Source organism: Malaclemys terrapin, chromosome 11 (assembly GCF_027887155.1).
Source record: "Malaclemys terrapin pileata isolate rMalTer1 chromosome 11, rMalTer1.hap1, whole genome shotgun sequence".
NCBI classification, from domain to species: Eukaryota; Metazoa; Chordata; order Testudines; family Emydidae; genus Malaclemys; species Malaclemys terrapin.
The window spans coordinates 35,013,465-35,035,599 of NC_071515.1; the positions used below are offsets into that span (position 1 = coordinate 35,013,465).

The following is a 22,135-nucleotide window of genomic DNA, read 5'->3' on the forward strand; positions in this document are numbered from 1 at the left end:
TCCACCCATACATATAGGCTTGCAGGATCAAGGTCTAGTTTTACATGTTCCCAGACACAGAAGGTGCAACATGAAAAGAGCCACCCCCACAAAGTTTAGGTCCCAGATTTAATCTATTTTACAACAGTTAGAATCTACTGGGGAATGAATGACCTATTAAAAAACCCTCAATTTTTATTCTTTTGCAAACTTAGAACAATAATTCACTGAGAGCCCAACTTAACTAAGAGATATTGTGATACATCATTAGTATAAAGAGTCTTTTGCCATACTACACTGCCTTCAAAGAAAAATAATTTTGCAATATAAGAACTCTAACACACACCAGAATGCCCCCTTTTTTTTAATTACTTGACTCCTACCACAGCAGGTTTGAGGTCTTATAGGGATTTTTTCCCAGCATGCTTTGTGGGAGGCTGGCCCTTTATATCTGGCAGAACCAGCCAGCTGCAGGCCTAACGTGGCCATTTACAACTAGCAATTGCACCTTCCTCTCTGGAGTGGGTAAGACCTTAATTCCTATTATATTTTCTTTTTTTATTGCTAAGGAGGGCACAGTGTTTGTCAAATGGCAAAAATGACTAGAACTGATAATTATGCTAATCTGGAAAAATTACAAACAATGAAGCATAAACAGACATTTAAAACATTTTAAAGAGAACAACTTCCTTAAAGAATTTTATTCTAAAATTTACTTTTTCCAGAGACTACTTGCTTTATTTGAATTTTGACATATTTTGTGTTAGCAGTAATACTTTATATGACATTTTTGCTTCTGTATTTCTCATGTGTGTAAATGAATCCGTGCTATTTTTTTGCTTTGCTCCCTTTCAGCAATCTGCCTCTTAGATGCAAAATTCAATTACCACACTTGGGGCCAAACCAACAGCTGGTGTTGTTGGATGCAATTCCACTGAGAAACTCTTATGCCAGCAGTGAATTTGGACTCTGGCTTTAAATATTAACCAAATCAGACAGACTATTAGCTAGCGTTTTCTGTAGCTGAAATTCACTCTAAAAAAAATCAGTCATGTTACCATTTTATACCCTCAATACTATAAATGCCACATTAAAGACTTGGAGAGAGGAGAGGAGGGTGACACTGGCTACTACAATAACTACCATATATTTCTAAGTACATACTTGGAAGAAAACTAAAGAGAATTGTTTGTAGTCATGTACTATGTTTGTACTTTAATGTTAAGCTTTCCCTGTAACGTTTACTGCCCAAGAGCTGTTGCCTGCATAGTCTTAGATACTACAGTATTTTTCCTTTCATGTGAGAAATTGTGTGCCCACTCACAAACTGCATTTGGCATATAGCAGGTTGAATTCACCTAAGTTCCGTTTCATGGGAATATAGCATTGGTTACATTTTTCATTGTAGATGGATTCTATTCTACTAACAAAGACCTCATCTTCACTTTTCCTTTAGAAGGAAAATAAAGCTGGAAATCACTCAAGCAAGCCCTCTGTGCACAGAGCTCCAACCACAGAAATCAAAGTGGGTTTTGTGTACAGAGGGTTTGTTGGATTGTGTAATTTGGTATACATATTTTAGCCGCCTCCTGTATACTGCAACCTGTATGAAAGTCTGCATGGAGATGAAGAGAAAAACACTAGCTGATCACCCTTTGCTTTAATAGAAGCTATGCTAATAGTTGCTTCCCAATGAGAAATGTCAGCAGACAGAAATGTATCTATATCTCCTTTCATATTGCTACTAATTATAATATACTTGTTCAGATTCATTTTTTCTCAAAGCATTTCAAGTCCAAATTCTGTTTAAAATGCAAACAAAAGTAAACATTTTTCCATTTATTATTGTAGATTATAGAGAGGAAAATATCAAACCTATGCTATAGGTCACCATACAGGAAAGCAGAAAATGAATGAGAAAACTGTTGTATAAACACAATGGCAGATTAAGTTGTTGCTGGCTTTTTGTTTTAAATCTATCAACATTTTCACCTGGTGAGGAACCTTCTCTGAATTCTTCTGCTTCTCTCCTGTGGGATGATTCTCCATGGGATTCTCCTCACTGAAATTGGAGCTACAGTCTCCCCTCTAAGAGATCATTCAGAAACCTGAATAAGGCCCCCATCCTGCAATCTGATAAGGATGGGTGGCCCTTGTGTCCATGCAGAATCTCACTGATGTCTCAGGGCTTGTCATCTTCACTGCAGGGTGAGCTCAAGATACACCTTGAGTGTTGCCCCTAACTCAGCTCCGGTCCCAAATCTTTAGCTCAAGTTCAGTGGCACTGTAAACTTGAGGTGGCTGGCCCATTAGGAGGTTTGAAGCTCAAGTGCTGCTGGCATTCAAGCTAGTGATGCAGTGGAGACGTATCTACTCCGTGATGCTATCCAATCAATTTTGTGCATGCAAGGAATGTAGGACTGGACCCCGTCCTTCCCCGCAGCAAAAAAAAAAAAAAGGAGGGGGGGGGGGGCAAAAAAGGAACAGAGGTCAAGATTCCCCAGAAGCAACCTATTTGATATCTTAAGCTCTTAAAGGGGAACGCAGGAATTATTCTGGGGAAGTTCTTTGGCCTGTATTATACAGGAAGTCAGACTAGATGATCACAGTGGTCTCTCCCGGCCTTGGAATCTGTGAAAAGAGATTTGCTGCATGCTGTTCCATTGTGTGATGTAAGGACTAGAAACATGTATTTGAATAATTTTTGAGGTGTTTTTAAAATACAGGACTTAGTATCGTTGCTGAATGATTATGCTACAGATGTGATAATAAATATTATTATAGGAAGGTTCAGAGAGTAACACTTTGTTCCTTTGATGTGCTAATTTAAATCCTAAACTATTATTAAACTAATATTCTTCACTGTCTCTATTTAGAAGATCCTTAAAGAAGGTTTGGTCAGTCTCTACAAGACATAGTATATAATCAAAGAATTGTTTCAGCTCAGGCCTGAATCAGAAAATAAACTGGGTGCTTGTCTACATGGGGATACTCAGGCAAATTAATCCAAATTAACTAAATGTGTGAATTTAAAGTTGTTTAGTTAAACTGCATTAAACACCTGTGTGGAGGCTTTCATGGGGAGGGATAGCTCAGTGGTTTGAGCATTGGCCTGCTAAACCCAGGGTTGTGAGTTCAATCCTTGAGCGGGCCATTTGGGGATTTAGTTAGGGTTGGACTAGATGACTTCCTGAAATCCTTTCCTACCCTGATATTCTATGAATTGAAGTGGCCTTAAAATAAAGTGAATTATGGCCACTTTTTATTCTGAATAGGAGTGTCTACACAGGGGTTCAATGAAGTTTAACTCAGGCACTTCAAATTCACACCTTCAGTTAATTCAGATTAATTTTCCTAAATGTTCCCATGTACAGAAAGCTTGAAATGACAGGAAGTGGCAATTCCAACTCTCTGAACTGAGATTCACAGGCAAAACAATCTGATGGAGATGCATGCAGTGTGCTCAGACCTGAGCATATACACTGTTTATTAAACAATAAGTGTGAAAGACTGCTGATGTTGATTAATACACAGCTTGGGTGTAAAGTATACAGGATTAATCAGCATTATCATAGTGTCTGAAGGGCCTTTATGTAAACTATTGAATGAGTATTTGAAAAGCTGATTTTTTTAAAGCTGAGAACACAATTCTTTAAATTTTACAAATCTTATCAAACAAAATAAAATTAGATAGTTTTAACAGATATATTTTTTATCTGGGACTTTTCTTAGGGTTTCCAGACAGACAGAAGGAGGTCAGTTTTCTTAAACCAGTCCTTGGGGAAGAAGTGTGTGAAATGATTTACGCAGCTCCAGAGTAGATACAAGTTTATCATAAAGAGGATTTTTTTTTATTTCTTCAGTTTCGATGCTAATACCTATGAAGATTGGCACCAGCTTTATGAAGCCTTTGACTAAACTATAGCTATATTTCAGAGCATATATAAAAGGGAAACTGGATGCTGCTTACATAATAAGGGCCCAATCCTGCAAACACTTATGCATCTATTTATCTTAACAAAGAGAGAGACTGACTTGATTACAGTTAATAAGTACCTACATGAAGAACAAATATTTAATGAGGGGTAATCAAGCAGAAAATGATATAAAATGATCCAATGGCTGAAAGTTGAAGCTAGGCAAATTCAGACTGGCAATAAGATGTAAATTTTTAACTGAAAGTAATTAACCATTGGACCAATTTACCAATGGGCATGGTGGATTCTCCATCACTGACAACTTTTAAATCAAGGATGGATGTTCTTCTAAAAGATCTGCTGTAGGAATTATTTTGGGGGAAGTTCTATGGCCTGTGTTATACAGGTCAGATTAGATCATAATGCTCCCTTCTGGTCTTGGAATCTCTAAACTATGAAGCTTTACTTCCATAACTAGTCCTGCTGGCTTTTATATTTTTTCAGTCTATCTTAATTCACGATTTCACTGGGACTACTCATATGAGTGACGTTAATCATGTACAAAACTCTTTGCAGGATCTTGTTCTATACCTTGCAAGGTGCTAAACTAAACACAAAAGTACAGGGGAAAGAACAACTGCTCAGAAAAAGATTTTGGAAAATAGTTGTAGTTACCAAACCTCTGCACAGAAGAAAGTTTAAGTGGAAAAGGACTAGGAAGTTTTTATACTTAATACATACATTCAAGAGAATAATGAATAATTCCTTAACAAAAAACTGTATTGCTGAGAACATGATGTCAGTGGTTCTTACTGCTATATTTTGGAGCCATCTTCCACTCTCCAGTTTATCAAAAATCCATTAAGTAATAGCACACTTTTTCTATAGATTACATATTTACTGGTACTCCTTCCTCAGATCCTGATTGTGTTTTACACCTTACTGCTTAAGTACTCCCCCATTGACTACTCACAAAGTAAGGTAACAGCTGCTCTGCATGAGAAAAGGTAACAGAACCAGGCGGTTAGTACAAATGGGCAAACATATTTGATTTGTGATTGCTGCACTAAATTATATCACTCTTCACTGGTTTAGTCTAATCCTCCAAAATTGCATCCTTGTTATAAGAAAAAAGAACTAAACACAAGAAATTCCTTGATAGAAGTCGTTATTAGAGCTGAATTAAGGTTATCATTAGATAACTATAGCTTTAAATGGTTGCAACCCATTGATTTACCTTCTGAAGAGATTAATGATGAAGCAAGTATCTCAGATAGAACTGATAGTCTATCATTAGAGCTGAACCAATGCTACAAGTATTTAAACATTTGTTTGAATAAGAACCGTGTGTGCTTTGTGGAATGTGACCCTTTTCCTTAAACGATCACATTTACAGGAGCAAAATGTTATTGGTAAGAATGTATCCAGAAATATAGTGTTGGAAATAACGTGCAAATATATATTCACAGGCCATATTGAAAGCTTTGCTTCATATCTTTGTTTTTCTAGTGCCCAATTGGTAGAGTAATTACACAAAGGGTGTCTTTTTTGTTTGTTTTTGTTTTTAAAAACAGTGGTAAGGAAGTCTTCCTTTTGGATGAAAGGCATTGTATAACTGATACCGTATTCATTTTTGGCTGCTATTTCTTTGCTTTTGTTCTCCCACCACAAAGGATCCCTAACCCCAGCATAGGCATTTTTGTGGACCTTCCCATTACGCATTCTTACATGTCCTAATCAACTCCTCTCTCTACTGGGAGCTGTTTAATGTTCTGGTTCAGATTTTCAGTGCCAAGTGATATCAAACAATATAATACATACAAACGTGAAGGCTTTTGCCAATCAGAGGAAATAAACAATATAAATGTAAAATTAAAGGACAGCTACTGTATCTAGAAAGCAGCACGTCTGAGAAGGATGATGAAGGATAATGGGTAATAACTAAATTAGCTTGTCGTGTGAAATCCCCATCAAAAGCCAGTGCTATTGACTCCCTTCTATATTCATACACTCGTATACCTAGGGAAGTACTGGTGCTGCTTTATAGAGTCTTGATGTGCTTGCACCTAGAATATTCGCTCTGCTCTCACCATGATATGTAGGTAAACTAAAGAAAAGACAAAGTAGAAAAACAAAAATGATACTGGAGGATAAAACACCGGAGGAGAGATGGCGGGAATTAGATTTATTGAGAAACAAGATGACTTGGGGGATCAGATCACAGTCGATAAACAGCTTCAAGATAATACACATGAAGGAAAGGATTTATTCATAGCCTGTGAAGATGGTAGGACAAGCAGGTGAAGTTTTAAGATAAATATCAGGAACATTTTTAGCATGTAGAACCCTACTTGTTTTAGTCAAGGCACCATCACTACTGGTATTTAAGGCTGGTACAGAAGATATTAGTGGAAATGATATAGGGCCTGACCTGAGGTTGAGCAGAAAGGTGGCTTGTAGCCACCTCTGCCCACACCCCCCAGTCCTAGGAGACTACCAACAGCTCTAAGGGGCCACTACAGCTGCCAACCATCAGCAGGGGTAAGGGGACCCTGGCAATGTCCCCCTAAGCCAAAAGTCAGAAGGAGGGCTGGTGGTGGTAGCATTGTGCTAACAGATCAGGAATGGATTCTACTGAAAAATGCACTGAGGGGATCAAACCCAAACAGTGTATTGCCCTACTGTGGGCGGATCTTACTTTTCACAGAAACCTTTTGTACTTTGACAACACTTGTATAACCTGTAATACCAGTAAGGTCCCATTGAACTGAGTGGCATAGAGCCACAATGGCACACAAGAAGCATTCCTCTGTAAAGCTCCATAAGAATTTCTGGTAGATCTCAGTCTCTCCCAGAGCTGAGCCCTCTGATAAGGGCAGAACAGAATTACCCTGGGGCCAGCACGCTGCTCCCTTCTGATCACACAATTCAGGATGGGATGCACTCATTGGCTCACCAAATGGACTCGTTAGTAGTAAACTGGCAAGTTTTAAAGCCCTAACAGAGGGACAAAGGGTGCCTGAGAACTAAGCAGTGGTACTGAAATATTGAAAGTACCTACTAGCCAAAAGCTGAAATACTTGGAAAAACCAGAGTCCTGCTGCACTGTACTGCAATGCATGCTACAGTACGACCATAGTAGTAAACTGGCAAGTTTTAAAGCCCTAACAGAGGGACAAAGGGTGCCTGAGAACTAAGCAGTGGTACTGAAATATTGAAAGTACCTACTAGCCAAAAGCTGAAATACTTGGAAAAACCAGAGTCCTGCTGCACTGTACTGCAATGCATGCTACAGTACGACCATTACATAAGGTAATATAACAAAACCCAAGTCTCTCGTTACTAATTGTATAGTATGGGCCAAAGGCAGTCTTTGGCATGCAGCTCCCCTGTTTATAGACACATGATAAACTGTAAACTGAATAGGCTGCCGTTATTTTAATGTACCGATGTTCACAGGTACAAATTACATATCACTCAAATCAACCAGATGAAGGCAGAGACCATATGTAAATTTCCTTCGCAAAAATCCTTCATGTTTTAAAATATGACGTTTATAAACTAATTTAAAGCTAATTATACAAGCAACATAACTGAAAATCTGCGTGGAAGAGCTTATTTCAAGGGACGTATGAGTAATGAAGTAATCATAAAATGAAGGTAACTAAGGAAAAGCTTTATTTAAAAACAAAGCTTGGGAAAACCTCAAAGCAATTCTGTACACTAATAATTTAAAATAAACGGCTCACAAATGATGAATTTTGTTGCAAGTTTAAGCAGGGCTAAGGGCAGCTTTTGTGGCAGTCTATCACCGTTCTTGTATCAAGAAACTGTTATTGGAAAAATCTATTTGTATCTATGATGAGTAGAAATTTTCCCTGGGATGTCCAACAGCTTTTACAAACTCAGACCTTTTATTTAAATTTCTAGACCGACCTATTGTTGCAAAGGAAATCCTCCAAATCTGAAGTGGGTTAACCATTGCTGTGCTGTCTTCCCAAGCTTGCAGAAAGACAACTCCAGTGCTGCTGCTGCTACTTAGAGCTTTCCCAAGCTGCTGAGTGAAAACTGTTGGCACTCAGAAAAATGTGGACATCAGTGAAACAGAAAAATTTTATTCTGCTACTGCTTGGGAAACCTATAACATGGACACCAGAGCTATTCACTGAGGTGGAAAATCGAGGTTACAGATGATAGCAGACCCACTATCCATCTTCCTCGGGCTCAGACAACACATTTAGGGAAATGTACAGGGGCAGAGCTCCCCCCATCTCACACCCACTTTTGCAGCAGCACTGTGAGAACAGATACAGAAGGAAAATGTTCCTACTCCTTTTCAGCAGCCTGAGAGTTGAGGTTTCAGATTTAATTTGTTGTCTAATAGCCAGAGGCCGATACAAAAGATGGAGCCTTCGGCAGATTACAAGGATAGCATCTTGGTGAGACTTCTCCAACAACTGGGAAGGGAGGAGTTGACTGTCTGATTTGGGCATTGTTCTTGGACACTTCCATTTGCAGTCTTTGCCTAGTACGTTTAGGCCTATAGCTATCAGGTGTCTGATAACATTTGTAAGCATTGGGTGTGAGCACTATGCTAGAAAAGCAGTGCAGAGTTCTGAGACTATGGCTTGGTCTACCTGTTTAAGTTGCACCTGTTTAAATTCCAGCTGTTTTTAAACCCAATTAGTTACACTAGGGCAAGCCCTGTGGTGGACAGTCTTGTTTTCTGTTCCCAGTCAACTGAAGCTAAACCAAAAAAATAAAACCCTACTGTTAAACTGAAATAAATGTGGCAACATAGGCCTTGTGTAACGCCAACAGACCCCAGTAGCTAGCAGGCGGGATCAAACCTGGGACCTCTGAAGCTGAGTGCATGAGATTCTACCGTTAGCTAATGCTGTAGCAGACTCAATCTCTAGCTGGGCTAGGTGCCACTAAAGGAGGACAGGCATGGGTTACACTTGCACCGGTATAACTAAATCTGTTTAAATTCAGATGTATTCTGGTGCAACTTTCTTCCATAGACAAGCCCTGATTAATTTTGGAATGTAAAGCAGGAGAAGAAAAGAAACAGGAAAATGTGCACTCCAGCTATTCTGGACCAGCAGAGCAGCTCATCAGCAATCATGGGAAGTTGCTGAAATTTATAGCATCAGAGGAACTGCTCTAAGTTGTGCTAATGAACAGCAAGAATCCAGAAACTACAACGATGACACAAAGCCAGCCTTCCCCCATTCCCTGCACATCTCAGAATTGCAGGCCCAGGTGCAGCCTCCATTAAGGAGTGGTGACTTCCATTCCAGAATAGCTTTGTGCTACGCACTAAAAGGTTATTCCAGACATGCGTCAAACCTATAAGAAAATCTCAGCAGCATGGATTTACAATGCATTATGTGATAAAGAGCCTTGTAATACTATTCTGAAAATGTATAAAGGTGAGATTTGGCACACTTCCATACCTTGAAGCATGTTTGAGCATTTGGCCATGGTTTGAAATAGAGCTGCCTAGATGCAATGAGGTAAGAAGGGCCTTTTTCAGCCTTGCTTTATAGTGTGAAATACACAAAAGCCATTAAATACTACACACTACATCAAACAGTTAAGCCAACAAAAGCAAGAAAAATTTGGCATTAAGGTTTTCGGTCTTCAATCTATCTCTGTGTCCTAGGATTACAGTATATCTTGGAATCACTCATCTAAGACTCCTGTCTTTAGACACAAGAGCGGTCTTAAGGATGAAGTGGCACTTAATTTCCTTGTGTTCGTTGTTTAAATCTTTATTTTACCATAGATTTCTGGGGCCCTATCATGCCATCATTGCACTTGGGGAAATCTTACTGAAGTCACAGAAGTTTAGAGTGTGACATGATTTAGCAGGCTACAGCCTTTACCAAGTACACCTCTACCTCGATATAACACTGTCCTCGGGAGCCAAAAAAATCTTACCACGTTATAGGTGAAACCGCGTTATATTGAACTTGCTTTGATCCACCGGAGTGCACAGCCCCGCCCCCCTGGAGCACTGCTTTACCGTGTTATATCCGAATTCGTGTTATATCGGGTTGCGTTATATCGAGGTAGCGGTGCACCTTAAAGAGAAACCAAAGGGCAACCCTGAGCACTCAAGCAATGTGGATCTCACGTAGGACTTTAGCATGTTTACAAAACAGATGCTGTAGATGTGGCTGTGGGAAGGTTTAATCAGCCAGGGGAAATCCACACTTTTCTTGTTTGTGAATTGAGGTCTATCCACCAGTCAGACATGAGTCTAGCTACAAAGGGTTAGTTTTCTTTAAGCTTTTTCTTTTAATTTGTAATTTTCGTGCATTTCATATTTTGTACTTAAGTAACTTTTTTACCCAATGCTACAAATGGAACAAAAGTGTATTCTGGTTTGTGTTAGATCAGACAGACGTATGCACGTCAGTGGCTGATGTGCTAATACCTAAAGCCATCATCCTGTCTGTAACCCTGTACTGCTGACAGAGCTGTAACAAATGGATGAATTTAGGCCAGGTAAACGCAGACCAGATTTACTTGCTGAGACCCTCAAGTGTCTGCTGAACATTGAATATTCATCAGCTAATACAATTACACTTAACACGAGTTACATGTTTTAAATGGCATAGAAAGCAGTTTGTACAGTACCATGCTCATAGTTATTGAGCAGCAATTAAACATTATTCCATGATGTATTATCCCCAACAGTTTTTTACCAAAATTGTTAATACATTATGCAAAATACGTTACACAATGGATAAATATCAATCAACCCTTGTACTGCATCCTGTTAAACACTAATACTTTTTTCTTTCATGCAGTACTATCACCTTATTAGAACTAAGGAATTTTAGAAATCTAATTTATTTTTACCATTTCTGCTTGTACAGTGAGTCATTTTTGTTACCATTCAATTTTGTATTATGTACTGCCATAATCCTGCAACAGTATGGTTGCAAATAAGACTGGCACATTTATAGTCAAATTGAAAAAAACACTCTTCATTAACATTAAGAAACACCTTCTGGACATTTGTAATGAATAGCAAAGCTCTCTAACTTTTTAAACACACATACAATCTATATTATGAGCCTAAAATTAACTGACATTCCCTCCCCCCCCCCCCCCCCATCTCCAAGAAATTATATTTCCCTCAAATATGCAAGGGGTGATGTAGCATTTTGTTGCTTATTGCACGCAGAGCAATTAAGGTATATCATGCACATGCTGTGTCAGTTTGTGCTGACAAATCTGTGCTATAAGAAGGTATATGATGTCTTCCGCTTCACTGTTCTACATGCAACAAAATGCTGCATTCATTTCCTAATAGAAAAGCTTTTTGTGAGGGGGGGGGGGGGGAGAGACTGTTTTAAGTTCCAATCCATGGTACTCCTGGAGTCAATGGAATTCTCTCTCCAAATTGTTCATCCCAAAAATCTGACTGGTCTCCAGAGGGATGTCAAGGTCTTTTTCACATTTATTGCTGATCTTACACAAGGTGGAAGGTACATGCCAAACAGTTGCACTGAGGAAAATGGTGCAATTTCTCTTTAAATATAATATGTATGAGACACATAGGAACAGAATTATAGATTTCTTCACTGGCCAAAAATATTTTTTCGTGCACTCTCAGAGAAATTCAAATAATTTTAGACTTTTTTGTTTATTTTTTCCCTAGTTCTTAACAATAGTCCCCGTGCTTTGGTTGGTCATGTCTACCCTGAAGACTTTATCTATGTATGTAGATATACTTAAACTGATACCAGAGGAGCAAATTTTCCCAGAGGCTAAATATGCTCGTATCAGATGTTACAGCAGAGGGTAACTATCTCCTTCTGAAAGTCAGTTGTAACATAATGTGCCCAAAATGGGTAAAGAGCAACACACGCTTTGAAATTAAAAGGTGAAGTACCTCTGGCTTATTTCCTTGTAATACCCTTTCTCCCATACCATGCCACCTTTTGGTCTCTGATAGCACTAACATGAAGGGTATGTAGAACTGGAGACCCATACTGCTTTGATCAGGGAAGATAGTGACCATACACACATATACATCAGACTATTACAGGACGTCCATGGCATGGACCTCTCCAGATAAGATACCCTGACGGTAAGAGTCAAATAAAAGAACAAAGTTGTGATAAATCCCAGTCATCCAGATAAAAATATGAAAAAATACATCTTTACTGAGTTGTAAAAACTCCTTTTACCAAAGTCTTCCAACTACTCAATATTCCAAAAAAGCGAAGTAAAACTCCAGAACATTTTCAGTATTCTCACATATGAATAATGCTAGTATTGCACAGTATCTGTTAAACTAAGTACACTTTATGCACAGACAGCCTGCTGAAATATGTATAATAGAAAGGTAACATTAAATTAGGTATCTTATTTAAACCTAAGAAGATTTATTATAGATTTCAACATTGGATGCTTACAGTCAACATGAAATCTTTTCTTAAAATAAATATGCATCACAGCTGATAATTTTTCAGCAAGTTTTAAAGATAAAAAGTTAGTTTAGTCAATTGTTACCGTTTAAGTTTCTTACGGATTGTGCACCACACTAGTCTTAATTTTCTTTAAGACTGCATATGTCACTTATCTCTTATACACTCTAATTTCATTTTCTAAAACGACCAACAATCTCCCACTCCACTGGGAAATTTCCTTAAAATACCATGTATCAAGACAATACAATCTCTGGCTAACAGACAGAAACTTTAAATGTAATACTTCAGCTTTACTCTAAACCACTTCACTGTAATAAGATGAAAACTGTAAAAAATAAATCTCACACAGTTATTTATCTAAATTTTAGAGCATCATAGCATCACTTTCCTATATCTCAGCACGCAAAAGGTAAGTTAAAATTGTGTACAAGCACTAACTTCAAAGCTTCAGTACATTTGGAAGTTTATATAACACTTACTTTAAAATACACAATGAACCTCTACAGAAAAATCTACTGAACAAACTCTACCATTCATATCAATCTCAATGAGACAACTACTACATGTACTTGAAAATCCAAACTTTGTGATACATTATCAAATGTTCCCAGACAATTGTTCAATTTACCTTACACAATGTTTATATTATAGTTGTCCACTTACAAACATTGAAGAACTGCTTGTCTGTTCTGCTGAGCAAACATCTCTACCCATTTTAATTTCCTATCACTGTCCACAATTTAAAAAGTTGTTACATACCTGCAGTTAGGAGGAGGATCAAGGGTTATTTCAGCTAGCTCCTTCTGAATTCTGTGGGTGAAATGAGAACAGACACAAAGCATTTGAGATAGTCTATAGAATAAATCAGGAATTACACTGCCCTCTACCACCATGCAGTTAAATGCAAGATTGGCTGTGCCTTCAGTAATGCTAACATGGCTGCTTCCTCTTTGTTCTCAGAGGCATAACCCAAATCCCATAACAGAGAAACTTTGCAGCTTTTTTCTTACTTGATACAGTAAATGAACAGAACATTTTCACCTCATATAGGTAGAAATATCCCACAAGTACTCATAAAAGTAACTATTATCCATATCTAAATGCTTTTTACCAGAGAGATTTTCTTTTCAAGCTTATATGCAAATGAGGGAAGGGGGGGGGACTATACAAGCATATTTGACAATGACTTTAAACCAGTGTAACAGAGCTGTAACTGAGACTGAATTAACAAGCTATATTGTGAATACATGTTTTTGACAATATTTTACATGCTACTTCATACAGTATTTAAATAGTGACTCTAAAAATTTCCCAAGCTGCTTTTATTACTTGAATAATTCTTGGAGAATCAACTTTGCTTCTGTACACACCTTTTGGTACATCTCCTCCCCCGAGACAATACAGTATTTTTGCTGTTTTTATATAATATTAGTAAAATAAATCATTATCTTAATCAGAAACAATCCATGATAGTTTCACTGTCTCCTTTGATAGTACACCTCTACCCCGATATAACGCTACCTGATATAACACAAATTCAGATATAACACGGTAAAGCAGCGTTCCAGGGAGGGGGGGGGTGGGGCTGCGCACACTGGTGGATCAAAGCAAGTTCGATATAACGCGGTTTCACCTATAACGCGGTAAGATTTTTTTGCCTTCTGAGGACAGCGTTATATTGGGGTAGAGGTGTAGTTATAGAAGTGTTAATAATATCCAGAATATTTTCTAAACTTTTTGCCAATTAAACAAGTTATCCAGAAAAATACGCCTGGTTTAAAAGGTGTGTATTAAATTACTTCTAAGACTAAAGAAATTTTGTTTCTTGCTGCTAATTGTCTGTAAACAAGAGATACTAACTTTTTAGAAAAGAAGGCCCATAAAATAAGATTGAACAGCTGTCAGTATGCTAATGTTTCCAATTTAAATGAGATCAACAGAACCTGATCCTGAAAGACCTTTCAGGAATAGTCCCATTAAGTTCAATTAGATGACTCAGAACTACTCAAGATATGTGGAATCAGACCCCATCATGATTAAGGAAAGTAAAGTTGCACGGAAAAATTCAGTGGTGAGATTTTCTGTACAATACACCTCAAGCTTTTCAAACGGACTGGCAAAAGCATTATCTTAAACATATTCTACTACAAGTTATAAAAACAATCAAATACATTAGCTTCTTTACTGAGAGTATGTTCACATGACAAATGGTACAGCTGTAGTGTGTCAAGCAACGTTGCTGTAGTAGTGTACATACTTACTACAGCGACAAAAGGGGGTTTTCTGTCACTTATAGTAAATCCATCCCTTCAAGAGGGGATAGCTAGGTCGATGGATTTCTCCCACTTACCTACCTGCATCTACAGTGGGGGTTAGGTCCATCTAATTATGTCACATGGTACGAAATTTTTCACAGTCTGGCCCCTGAGCAATGTAGCTAGGTTGACCTTGGTTTCAAGTGTAGACCAGGCCTGATTTAAAGTATCTACCTTAGCTATTACTATTTTAGACCTCTATTTCTTTACAAGTACAAAAATCAGTGGAAAATACAGGTAGTATTCTACTTCTGGCTAACACTTTAACATTTCAAGGAGTATTAACTAAAGTGGAATATAAAACTCCTGAGGTCTTTATGAAAGGTTGATCTATAGTGTCCATGCTGAATAAGCAAAGCACAAAGTTGTTCACTAGAGAACTGACTCTAAAATTAAAAAATCATTTTCCCACTGTTACTCTTCAGATCTATTTGCTATTGGCCATCATATAATATGTATTCCTAAGGAAAAGTGAATTTAAGGGAAAGGATTAATAAATTGTGTCTTATCTCAAAAGACCACAGCAAATCAAGGGATTTAAAGTCTGCCTGTTTCACATGGTTGAAGTTAAAGAAAATGATCAGTGTGCACTTACTGAAAGCCAGTCTGACAGAAATTTTATATGTAAATACAGATATTTATCAAATAGACTACAAGAGGTTTGTGAAGTTTTTTACACTTAAAGGCAGAGGCTATATATTAATCTCCAGAGTCTGATTCTGCAGGCCCTATTAAGACAAATGTCCTACTGAAGTTGGTAGTTTTTCCAAAGGAAGAACTACAGAATAACACATTATATTAGGTTGCTGTGTATAAAGGATATACTGTATGTTGGCATGAAAAGGAGGTTATAAGTACAATCCTAAAACCATCTATTTTTGTGCCAGTTAAGTTATTGTAAATATTTTTGTATTCAATAGCACTGATTGTCAACAGTACACACAATCTATTGAAATACACCAGAAGGATGGTATTCTACACAAATAAAGGAAGAAAGGCTAAGCCTTTGAACTCAGGTGAAAAAGATGTTTATAGTTCTCATACTTCTTGCAAGGATAAAATTCATGTTAGCGAATAAAAGCTTTTAGAAGCTAGTATTTTAATTTTTAAAGTTATAAAGTTCTTAAGTGTCTCTTCCAAAGAAATGTGACAAGTTTATTTAACGGTTAGCTTACTAACCGTCGCATTATTGAAGCTATTGATTGACAGCCACCTAACTCAAAAAAGTTTGTAATTCAGTAAATGACTCCCTAATACAGCTTTGCAAGAATCCGTCTGTCTTAAAAATGCCGTGAAAATATTATAGCTTAAAAAATACAGTGATAGAATGTTTAACAATCACTTCTTATAGTCATTACCTTTTAGCACTAGTGGATAGCTTAGCAGTAGTTTTGCTGGATAGTTTGGTATTTTTCTTCTGTTGGGTTGCAGAAGGTTTTCTTTCTTCTTGCTCTTCAGGTTCGGGTGCTGGTGGGTCCCTCTGATCTGCATCTGAACTACCACTGCTGGTACTTGGACTTTCATCATCTGACCTTTGCCTGTCACTGGACATCGTGGTGAACTTTTGGGGGAGGAAAAGAGAGGGGAGGGGAAAAAAGCAGAGTTCACTTTAGGTTGCAGTTTGACAGTTACAAAGTAATATTTACACTTTTTTTTTAATATAGACATCTCCAGTTTTTTTAAAGCCCACTCACATTTTTTTTTCATACTTTAGACAACATATCAATTGCCTACTTTGTTCAAAGTCATGAGACAGGAATTTTAGCAGGGTCCTTCAGGCAATGAGCATTAATAACTTATGACACATTGTAAGTAACAGACCTCGCTGACAATGTTTTTTAAAAAGTCATTAATACCCTGTAAATATTTACACTGGAGTAGAGTATTTTATTGGGTCCAAGCAGCCAGATTACCCCCTCTCTCTTAGACAGTATATTGCCAATAACACTCCGGCCGATTTCAGATTGAAATTTACACTCACTCTGTCTCTTTGTATTTAAAGGGCAGTGAGGAGGAGGAGTGATTTTTTTTTTAAACACTATACATTTAAAACAACTCAGAAAGCAGAAGCCTCGGTTATTTACATGGCCAGCAGCAAGAATTGCATTTGGCCACCACAAAGCTCCTGGAGGGGGAAGAAGCTTAATTAAAACTGCACCTTCTGCAAAGCTTTTAACGCCACCGATTCTTGATCAGTTTCTACAAAACAGACCGACATTTTTAGGGGGGGAAATTATATAGATACACGCGGGAGGCACCCAAATTGGAGGGGGGGGGGTGCTGAAAAAGAAAATGAAGCTCCTAGTAGGAAATTGCAGCAGGGTTGAAATGCAGCTTTGCACACACACTCGCCCTCTTCTCTCCCCCCCTCCCCGGCTTTGTGGGGAGAGATCGAGCTCCCAGCGAGGAGGGTACGGAGGGGTTGTTATGGTAGGAGGCTCTCCAGGATCAGCATGGTGTGTGTGCACCAAGTGAGGCGTGAACTCAGTCCCGGCTCCTCTCTCTCCCGGCCACCGACAGGCAGCAAGCGCTGAAAACAAGAACAAAGCTCCCTCTACCAACCTCCCCCCCCGCGCCTCCTCCTTCTCCTCCTCCCCCCACCAAGCTCGCCCAGGCTCCTGCTGCAGCCACCTAACCCGCTTCTCCTTTACCTTCGCAGGCGTCCTGTCCCGGTGTTAGGTCGGAGGGGAGGGATGGAGGGGGGGAGGGAAGGGGATACAGTATCGGTGGAGGGGCTGGAGGAAGCCGGGGGGATATAAAGCAGCAGAGGAGGCTCTGTGGCCGGGCAGTGTGGAACATTGAGAGTCGGAGCAGGGGGGAGAGACGGGGGGAGGGTGCAGTGCGGCTTGGTGGCCGGAGGGTGGCGCTGGCGTGCCCCCTTTTTGCAAAGCGGGCTCCCGCGGCGGGGCAGGGGGTAAGAGGGGAGAGAGAGAACGCGATCTTCCCCTCGGGGGAAGGAGGCCGGATGGAACGGGGAAGAGCCGAGCGTTCTATCGCCTCCGCCCCCTTGTGTCGCTACGTTCGGATTCAGAATGTTGCAGTCAGCAAAGTTCCAAACGACATGGGGGCGGGGGAGGGGGCGCTCGCTCCCTGGCTGGTAGAGCGCGCCCCCCTCTGGGCTGGGGCACGCGCACGCTCTCTCGCTCCTCTACCTTTGCAGGGTGCGTGCGTTCTCCCGGCCTGGCCAAGGACAAAGAGTTGGTCCCTGTGTAGCCCCCAAGTTGGCATTGACAGCCTGGACCTTGCTTGTGTGTCTTACTGGTGGCTGGTCCCGTCTCCCCTCCCCCCGTACAAATACCTTTCTCGCAAGCTTGCAACTCCCGAGCAGCCACTACCGGAGGGAGAGCCTGAGATCCTGAAATTACTTCAGTGCCATGCACAAGTGTGCAAAATCCTGCTGGGGCCTCGCCAGAGCAAGGAAACTGACTTGCTCTGCTTTTGCCGGTTCCCCCTCTCTTACTCACTGCTGTTTATAGGGATGGTCACTGAACCTGCGGTGTAAAGAGGCAGGTCACTCAGGAGTAAATGTATGTATGTGGGCACTGGGATTGGTTGGGTTTGACTAATATAGTCCTTTAACATACGGCATGTCGAGTCTGAGTGAAAACTAAATCCAGCCAGGTTTTGTCCCCAGCACCAATTCCTACTGCCTCAAATGTTCAGTCTTTCTTGCTGCACCAGCAAAAGCCGGGCCCCAATGTGCCCCAGCACAGGAGTGCCTCAGAAATCCAGGGCCTTCTGGATCCAGCCAATTTTTGGGCCCCCAGCCCTGAAATTAAAAATGTGTAAATAGAGAAGATGGTTTACTGCTCTTACTGCCCCTTAAAATTCCAGACCTTGCTGTCCCCTAGCAGCACAGCCCCACAAAAACTCTGATTCGGCATTTGGATCAGTCTGGATTTTGACAAATAATGGCCACAAAGCCAGAAACTGTACCATCGAAATAGGCAAGAAGTGCTGCTGCTACCTTTCCACAAACAAAAACAAACAAACAAAAAATCTAAACACCCTAGTACAAGAAAGTTGTAAAAACTCTTATTTGGCACCTGTGTCCTAGAGCATCCAGCCAACTTTTGGCTCCATGCCCCCTTTCTTTACATCTAATTTACACAGCTTCTCTTAGTGCACTAGAATAATCCAGGCCTTAAGGTATTATTGTGCAACAGTGCTGCAAAAAGAGGCGAGATATGCATTTCACAACTATATAAAACAAACAGCAACAAAGTTAGCAATATGTATTCAAAATCCTGTTTATTCTGAAGTACTGGCAACAGCATGGTGATCTGAGATACTCTATAAATGACCAGCCATACAAGCTGTAAAATCTATTTTTTAGGGGGGAGAGGTGTCAAGACTAATGATCACAATATATGCCAGCTGGAGGATCGTTTTACAGAGAAGCTGGTTTAGGAGGGAGAGTCATTTCCTTCCCCTGTCTAGTCATGCATAGAGTAATTTCTGGTGGTTACTAGTCCACTATATGATGTAAATAACTAAGCGCAATCAACAGCTAGAGTATTTGTACATGGCAAAAGTGGGGACAGTATGAATCTAGCACAAGAAGGATGAAAAACTGAATATTTCAACCTTGTGCAAGAGATGATCATATTGAAAATTAAATCATCTTGTATTGGAAAATTGATCATAGCCCAACAATATTTGTAGAGTAGATAGTAGCTGATGTGGGTGGATGAGAATGGGTTGGGAAATGACTGTTTAAAATAATGTATTACTTGAAATATTTGTGCAAAGACCAAATACAGTGATTAACAAGAAATCTTTTTTGAAAAGTGTTGCCCACAAAACAGTGCACACCTTTAGCCAAATGACTTAAAACTACTTTATTTTTTTAGGCTTAATGGGAACAAGGAGCCAGATTGTGTACTCTGTGGTCTAAAAGGAATAAACAATTGGATGTGTCGGAGTTGACAGTCCTCTGGGTAACTGAAGTTAGTACAAATGAAAAGTATGCTAAAGGTTTGGTGGAAGAGTGTAGTGATGTGATGTGGAGAAATAGTGGAGGTTTGTTTGTTAAAGTACGCTATGGAGAATTCCCTGCTCACCACTACAGGCAATTTGCCCCTGAGGTATGCTGTAGAAAATTCCTAGCATAAACAGTATCTAGTATGATGAGCAATCTGGGCATAATTAGTAAAAGAGAGACATGGCAATATCAAAATCTAACAGTCAGCACTACAAGGCTTTTGTTAAGATGTGGATGATGCTACAATATGGTGCTTAGTAGATTCAGAGAACTTTGAAAGTCAGGATTAAGTATTTTAAATAATATTTTATTATAGGTGAAAATGAATACTACATCCCAGCTATCCAGAGAAGGATAATTATGAAATGATAATGCAGGTTGAGTATAATTAGACTGGTCAAAGGTTGCTCACCATATCAGCTACCACATACTGGTTCCTGTTTGGCTTTTAGGATGTAAAATGAAAATAAAAAGAGAGCCCATTTAACAGGGATTAAGTGAAAAGACAAACTAGATGTGATTTTTCAGCTGTTTGTGTCTTCATCTTCAAACAGATTTATTACAGCAACTTGCTGATGTAACAGATGTTTATTTGAATGAATATTCATTCCTTTGACATCAAGTCCCAAGGGATGACACTTCCCTCTTAAGAAGCTGTGTTTTCCTTTCGTATGTTGTTTATTATTTCTATGTTGTCAGCTGACTTTTAAAAAGGGATTACATAAAAAAGGTATATAAAGTAGGTTATTGAAGAGGTATGGTACAATCTGAGCCAGAGGGGAAAATGCGAATTTTGTTGACAGTAATACGAAACCAACATACCGTGAACTTGGTGACTAATCTTATTCTTCATAATTTGACATCAGCCGGATCACTACTGATGTACCTATTACATATGTTCTTTTCCATCAACTCATTACAACTATGAGAAAAGAGCTAGCATTGTGAGGTGCAATGAGTGTAAAGCTCAACTAAGGACAGTTCAGATTGATCTGAAAAGTTCAGGACACTTGCCTGTGCGGGATACCTGCATTTCCTTTCCACAAACATTGAATATGTGCATTGGATGCTGTTTCTTTTGACCCTACCATCAAAAGCACTGTTCCTGGGCAAAATGGAGAGGCATCAGGTATGCTCTCATCAACTCCTGTGGATATCCTTTTCAGAAGCTCAGCTTCCTGGACATGGCTCAGTGGCTATTGTGACAGAACACAGATGTGTAGTTGTTATTGGTGCATGCTTTGGGCTACACGCATGTGGGCATCCCTTGTAGGATTAGGAACTCATGACTTAGTCCCCCATCACCTCAATTTGGCAGATGGTGCAGTAGTAGAAAGTAACTAATTGCCTGACACTTTTGTCCCATTCTGACAGCAGAATCAGCAGGGAAAGCAAGTTTCCCCTTCTAGCAGCAGAACTGGGAAGAGAAGGATAACTCATTGCTTGACTCCCCTACCTCTAATCGCATAAGGCCCCACCAATGATAACAGAATGCCAGGGTTGTGGCAGTTCATCTTGACGAACAGCTTGACTGACACGGTCAGTTGTCTGCTCCATCTTCATCAAATGCTCTCATTTCTGGCTGTAAATGACTCTCTGAATAGCAATAAGTATTTCTGTTCTATGTATGTTTCCATACCGCAGTATGGAATCTGAATACCTGTTGAAATTCTATTGCAGTGCCAGCGCTACAAACGCAATAGTTGCAAAGTCAAAGGAATGAATAAAGTATTTTTAGGACAGTGGTTACTATGAGATAAAAATGGATTGCACTTATATTATTATTTGATATTTGTATTATGGTAGCAACTGAGGCACCAACCTAGAAGCGGTTGAGTACACAATAATTATAGGATAAGGCCCATAAAATATTTGTATTTATTGTCAGGTCCTCTGCACTGGTGAAAAAGTCAGCATGGCCTACTCACCTAGTCTACAGTGGAGAAGAAGTATCTGCCTCAAAGAATCATGATCAGCTGACTTACCTGAGAAGCACAGGATGCCTGCAAAAGTTGGAGGAAGCTATAAGGAATGGATTTGAGGGTTAAATTCACCAAAATTAGTCAAAAGTTTGGAAACAGTAAAATGGTGCTGTAGATGGCAACATGGGTCATCATTAATATTAAGCACATTCTTTGTCACACCACCTGTGCGATGTGAGAATGAAGCTGTCTTTAAATAACTGGCTTAGTACTGTTTGTCAGCTTTCTGAGAAAGACTTCATTCAAAAGTGGTTATGATCTGAAGGTGTGAGGTAGCTCTTCTTACATATCCTGTATTTTCAAAGGGAAATTTCCATTTCCCTTTGTCTTTCAGATCATGATATAATGAAGTTCTCTATTTCACACTTATTTTGGCCACCATACTCTTTCCAGGCAAGGCATGAACAGGTCTTCCTTTGGAGTCTTTCATAGCACTCTTTAACGGGCTGGATAATTGTCTATTGAGAGACATGAGGCCAATCCAGCCTGTTCAGTGTGGCGTCAC

At 39.4% G+C, this 22,135-nt stretch overlaps 1 protein-coding gene across 4 annotated transcripts in view; it reads right to left on the bottom strand.

The window, feature by feature from the left end:
* The window catches only part of UBE2E3 (ubiquitin conjugating enzyme E2 E3), an 83,469-nt gene extending 65,562 nt beyond the window's left edge, over positions 1-17,907 (bottom strand). The window contains exons 1-3 of one of the 4 annotated variants that reach the window (XM_054044216.1): positions 17,817-17,907; positions 16,023-16,225; positions 13,109-13,159 (exon numbers count right to left, since the gene is read on the bottom strand). In XM_054044216.1, the coding sequence (XP_053900191.1) occupies positions 13,109-13,159; positions 16,023-16,216 (245 nt within the window). In that variant the 5' untranslated portion in view covers positions 16,217-16,225; positions 17,817-17,907. The other 3 variants (XM_054044215.1, XM_054044217.1, XM_054044214.1) reach the window with 3 other exon arrangements.
* Positions 17,908-22,135: the final 4,228 nt, after the last annotated feature.